This window comes from Solanum verrucosum, unplaced genomic scaffold (genome assembly GCF_900185275.1).
Source record: "Solanum verrucosum unplaced genomic scaffold, falcon-dt-bn FXZP01000079.1, whole genome shotgun sequence".
Classification (NCBI taxonomy): Eukaryota; Viridiplantae; Streptophyta; class Magnoliopsida; order Solanales; family Solanaceae; genus Solanum; species Solanum verrucosum.
Genome location: NW_026020368.1, coordinates 400,751 through 406,459, shown reverse-complemented (window position 1 = coordinate 406,459; position 5,709 = coordinate 400,751). Strand labels below are relative to the sequence as shown.

At 34.9% G+C, this 5,709-nt stretch overlaps 1 protein-coding gene across 1 annotated transcript; it reads right to left on the bottom strand.

Moving 5' to 3' along the window:
* Positions 1-4,354: 4,354 nt before the first annotated feature.
* On the bottom strand, positions 4,355-5,286 carry LOC125838103 (uncharacterized). Its single transcript, XM_049517159.1, has 2 exons — positions 4,837-5,286; positions 4,355-4,595 (listed from the first exon to the last, which is right to left on the bottom strand). The coding sequence occupies exons 1-2, from the start codon at positions 5,195-5,197 to the stop codon at positions 4,387-4,389; spliced, it is 570 nt and encodes a 189-aa protein (XP_049373116.1). The 5' UTR covers positions 5,198-5,286; the 3' UTR covers positions 4,355-4,386.
* Between the last annotated feature and the right edge of the window lie 423 nt (positions 5,287-5,709).

The window sequence follows — 5,709 nt, the reverse complement described above, 5'->3', positions numbered from 1 at the left end:
TCTTAATAAAGATAAAATAATTAACTTAATTATAAACTAACTACCTCAAAATATGAGCTATTAATTAATTCAACTAAGTAACCAAATATTTAAATAAAACTAAAATCTTTTTTTTGGGAAATTTTTTGAATATTCGTAGAATATACCCATTAAACACATAATTGTATAAAATATCATATTTATTATTTTAACATTTATGAAAATGACAAAACTACTTGAAATGAAAAGAAAAAAAATATAAATTGAATTTTATAAAGTAAATTATTTCAAATCATTTAGAATTTAAGAAGCTCGATGATTAATTTATATTGTGGAGGTCCAAAATTGGGTGTCAATAACACAGATGTAAGGAGAAGGGAACTAGAGTTCCAAGTGAATGATTGGGTTTTCCTGAAGGTGTCACATATGAAGGGGGTGATGAGGTTTGGCAAGAAAGGGAAGCTCAGTCCTAGATATGTAGGCTCTTACCGGATCTTGAAAAGGATTGCCAGCAGATTTAGCAGCAATGCATCCAGTCTTTCACATTTCACTTTTGAAGAAGTGTATGGGTGATCCAGCATCCGTAGTGCCATTAGAGACTGTGCATGTAAAAGATAGTCTTTCTTATGAGGATGTACCAGTTGAGATTCTTGATTGTCAAGTTCGGAGGTTGAGAAACAAAGAAGTCGCTTCAGTCAAGGTTTGGTAGAGGAGTCAGTCCGTAGAGGGAGCTACTTGGGAAGCAGAAGCGGCCATGAAAGCCAAGTATCCCCACCTCTTTCCTTCCGATTCCACTCCAGCTTGAGGTAATAGTTCCTTTTCAGTTTTTCAGTCATTTATGCGTAAATTCAGTCTTAGAATCATGTTCCTTTAGTTTGCACTTGCATTTTCTGCGTATTTGCATGTTCTTGGAACTCAGTTCAGTCAGAAATTCATTTTTAGTGTTTAATGGTAGAGATTGTAGCCCTCTCCCTCAATTTCAGCTAGTTTAGTCTTCATTCGAGGACAAATGGTCCTAAGGGGAGATAATATAACACCCCATATCCGAAATAGACCTAAAATGCAGATTTTGAGAAGGTGCAGGTGCAACCTACGGTTGCCATCCACAGACTGTAGGTCAGACCACGGTTCGTGCTGATGGTCCGTGGCTCACCACTGCAACCCCTCCTTAAACCTATCTCAGAAAATCGGCTAAGTCTCGACCCACGGACAGACCACGGTCTGTGGTCTATTTCAGTGGATCGAGGCCCCCTTTACCCAACCTCTGACACAAACGACGGTCGACCAACACTTACCGTCGTTCGATCCACGGTCCGTAGGTTTGACCGTATGTGAGGGTCAGCGGCCAGTTAGAGGAAAATTATTGATTGGGTCATCTTCAAATGGTCATAACTGTTAGCACACAAGTAATTATATGTCCCATGACCTATGATATGATAGATAATTGAATCATCTTTCTAACGCCACCGAGTTTGCTCAAATTCGACCTCCGAGTAAAAAGTTATGCTCGTTTTAGTGAAGCCTTGTCGGGCAAACTTGACCTACGACCCCAATCTACGGACCGTAGATTGACCTACGACCCGTAGGTCCCGTCCGTCGATCACTCCGACAGTAGTGAAGTCAGGGGTCTTTTGGTCTTTTCATTTTCGTTGGACCCCTAAGCTACGTTGTTTAGACCCTAAATTATGAGGTTTTAGTCAGTTTAAGCCTAGAAACATAATTAGAACTTACCTAAGTCAAATCATTAATCAAAACATAGAAAATTAGAAGCAAGAGAGGAGAAAAAGGTCAAGAACCCTAGTTTAAGAACGCAGGAAAGTTCCATCAGTTCCAGCCCCGAAATCTAAAGATTTCTCCGTGGAATTCGTCACCAGGTATGTGGGATTTCACAAGTGGGTTCCTTTCACCTATTAGGTCCCTAGTTTTCAGTCAGTTTCTTGATTCCCTTATTATGACTAGACTTAGGGTTTCTTGGAAGTTAGAATTGTTGGGTTCTTAGCTGTTAGAATGATCCAAATAAGATTAGTACGTTTATATTCAGTTTAATGCATGAATTCCAGAACCCTAGATATGTATTTCTTTAGTTTCTTGAATTACACGTGTTAGGTCAGATATTTCAGTTATTTAGTTATACATGCCTTAGTTATTAATGCATCAATGCCAGTTTAATTGTTGCATTCTCAGTTTGGATGTTCAGTTTCAGCTATCCAGTAACTTACAAAAATTTAGTCATAATGTGTTAATTACTTAATCCATTGGGAGTAGCATAATACCGAGTTGGACTAAGGTTCAACGTACCCAAATAGTCCCAGAACTACTAGCCACGTAGGTTGTAAATCCCCTCTGTGGGCATCATTTCAGTGACCATGTCAGCATGCCTCTATACCTCTGGCAGGGTATATTGAGTCCTCTCGATGGGCGTACACATCGGACTCCACATTTAGCTCATGTGATTTTATTATCGATTATTAGTAGCTCCCACAGTTCAGTCAGATTCTATTGCATTGACCATTTGTCAGTATTCAGTTTCAAAATGTTATAAATTGGTCATTGCATTCAGTTATCTCAGCATTCAGTATCTATATCATGTTCAGATTATATCATTGCTTATTTGTTTTGTTCAGTTATATGTTATTTCAGTTGTATTCTATCCTGCATGTTCAGTACCTTTCAAGTACCGAATCATACTCTACGCTACATCTTCTCGTGATGTAGGTTCAGATTCTTAGCATCCAGATCACGCTTAGATCGGTTTTCGATCTCCAGTTTAGCAGAATCAGTGGTGAGTCCTTATTCTCCGAGGACAATAGTCATGAGTTTCTTTTCAGTATTTTTAGTCCTTTAGTTTCAGTTTTGCTAGACTTAGTTAGGGCCTGTCCCAGCATTTCTAGTCAGTTAGAGGTTATTTTCAGACATAGTTAGATTCAGCTTAGTATTGAGTTAATATCTTCTTTATATTTAAACTCATCAGTTTTCATATATCTCACTTATAGTATATGGGTATTCCCCATCTTTTCATTTTAATTATGTATGATTTTAGCTTCTGCATTAGTTTATTATATTTAGTATGCTCATGATCATGCCAACAAGATTAGCTTGGGATCACTTGTGGTCCTAGGTCCTATGTCCGCGTCTCGGGGGTAGTCTCGGAGCGTGACAGAAACATTAGTGACAAATTCAAGTCAGTTTTTTTATCACTTCCTTTTGTTCCTTCATTATACATCATTGTTAGAAGTTCTGCATTTTTCTATCCTAATATTCTAAAATTTTGAATTTACTAAAAAAGTAATTTTGTAACTTTTACATTTTATGAACTATGCATGGAGATCAATGTATTCACACACAATTGGAGAACAGGGGTGCGGATCGGATTATTAAATGATTTAAATAAATATCTTTTAAATTTTTTAAAATTTTAGTAAGAATTAAAAATTTCATGTTTGTAAATTTTAATGAAAAAAATAGATTGGGTGACTTTGTAAGTAAAACATTCATAGTTGAGTGACTTTCTGAGAAAATAACTCATAGTTGAGTGACTTTTAAGTCAAAAACCAAATTTGAGTGACTTTCTGAGAAAAGAATCTAAAGTTGAGTGACCATTTGAGATATTATCTCCTAATTAGAGTTTGGTACTTGAATAAGATTATTGTAGAGAGATTGTTTCACAAAAAAGTGAATCTTTATAATGATGAATGTATATTGTTATAGATAAAAAGAAAATTAATACAAAGGTATCAATGCCTTTCATTTATGTCCTAATATCGTCATTTTTTTCCTTTTTTCGAGAAGGTCTATAAAATTGATGGAGGAGTTTAGACAAGACTCTTAATTTGTATATTACTAAAAATAATAATTACTAAAATTAACCTATAAAGACATTTGAGTACAACAAAAAAAAAAGTGTTCGGGTGAGTATCCTTGCTATCGACACATCTACTGACTACTATTGATTGTCAATAACATTGAATTTGTATATAACGAAATTGAAGGTTTTGAATATCAAATGTCCATTTGGTAAATTTTAACTTGCTTGTCCAATAGCAAAAAACAATTAAAAATATAAAACTACCATTCTACTTACAATAATAGACCATTAAAGCAAATCTCAATAACACATTTTCTTTATTGAGCAAACTTGGGCTTAATTAACTTACAAATAAAAAAATGTTGAAATCTTTGTGATGAATACATGTTGCACCAAATTTAACTAGTGGAGTCCAATCACATTGAAAGCTCCATCGAGCATTGATAGTCAATTAGTCATTTTGAACAACTTTAATAAAATCGTAAGTTGCACACAAAAAAACTAAAAAGGAGAAGAAGAATACATTACAACAAAAAGAGAAGGAGAAAGTATTTAGTAATAAACATGACTTGGTCACTAGCATTGATTGTTCAAATATATGATTAAAGCCATTGGAGGTGACATTTTGACCAAAAACTACTTAGATTTATCACAATTTGTATCAAGAGATCCATAAACTTTCCCAAGATAATTGGAAGTTTCTCAGTGCCCTTTGTTTTGTTCTTCAAAGATGAATTAAGACAGATTGGTTGTGGACATAGAAAGAAACTTCGAGACACCAAATTCAGCAACTTCTCGTCTAGATTCAAGCCTGTACATTCCCACCATGAAACAAAATAGTTAGTCAAATAGACATTGCAACTAGCTACACAGTTGCAATAGAATTCAATTAAATCAACTTTGTCTGAAAATTATATTGTATGTATATAAATAGGGCAAAATAAAATTGTGCTTATATATAAATTGTTGAATCCTTTTGACATAATTAGTTTTCTTGTTCCCTGAATCAATTCAAAAATTTCCTAGTTGACAAAAAAAAACAGAGAACTTACTCTCCAAACTAAACTGGGAGTAATGAAGCTCGTAACACCGAGAATCGCTACTGGGCAACAACGGCCGCCGCTTCTCCTTCACGTAAATCTCAATCGCAGCCTTTATCAACTCCCGGACGGTGTTTTCCGGCGACATTACTACATGTACCGGCCCCACACTGTTCTGTATATTCACTTTCACTAACAGCTTCGTTAGCTTCTGTTGCTTCTCTTGACTTATTCCAGCTGAAACATCTACCCTGGCACCGTGCTTTCGCACTGAATGCTCTAATTTTCTTTGTATCGTTCCAATTTTATCACATGTTTTCGTAAGGACTTTTGAATTTGTACGTGGTTCAGCGAGTCTCGGATGAAATCTCATTTCTAAAGGAATCTCAATTGAAGAATATCTAAGTTCGAATTAGAAAAGTCTCCAATCGCTATATATCATACTAGGATTTAATGTTCATCAATTTTATATGATGATTGTAACAAACTAACAATATGGAGAGACTTTCAAATAATGATAGTAATTTATTTGGCTGACATGCTGAATGGAATCATTTTCAGTTGATAGTTTGTGTTTCAGCATATAGCGGGAAGCTTCTAGGAAATTGCAGATTTCATTATTTTGTCGCTCTCAAAGATTTGCTAGATTATCATTTACCACAGTCCACATAGCTATTTAAATTATTGAAAAAGGTCTGACGTATCTCGTTGGTATACTCTTTGTTACTCCCTCCGTCCACTATTGTTTGTCAGGTATACTAAAAATAGTTGTCCAAAATTAATTATCAATTTAAACTACTTTAATGTGAAAAAAAGTTGTTTTTCCAGTTTTCAAAAAGTACAAACCATTTTAATAATGATTGATACTAGGGTTGTATTAGTCAA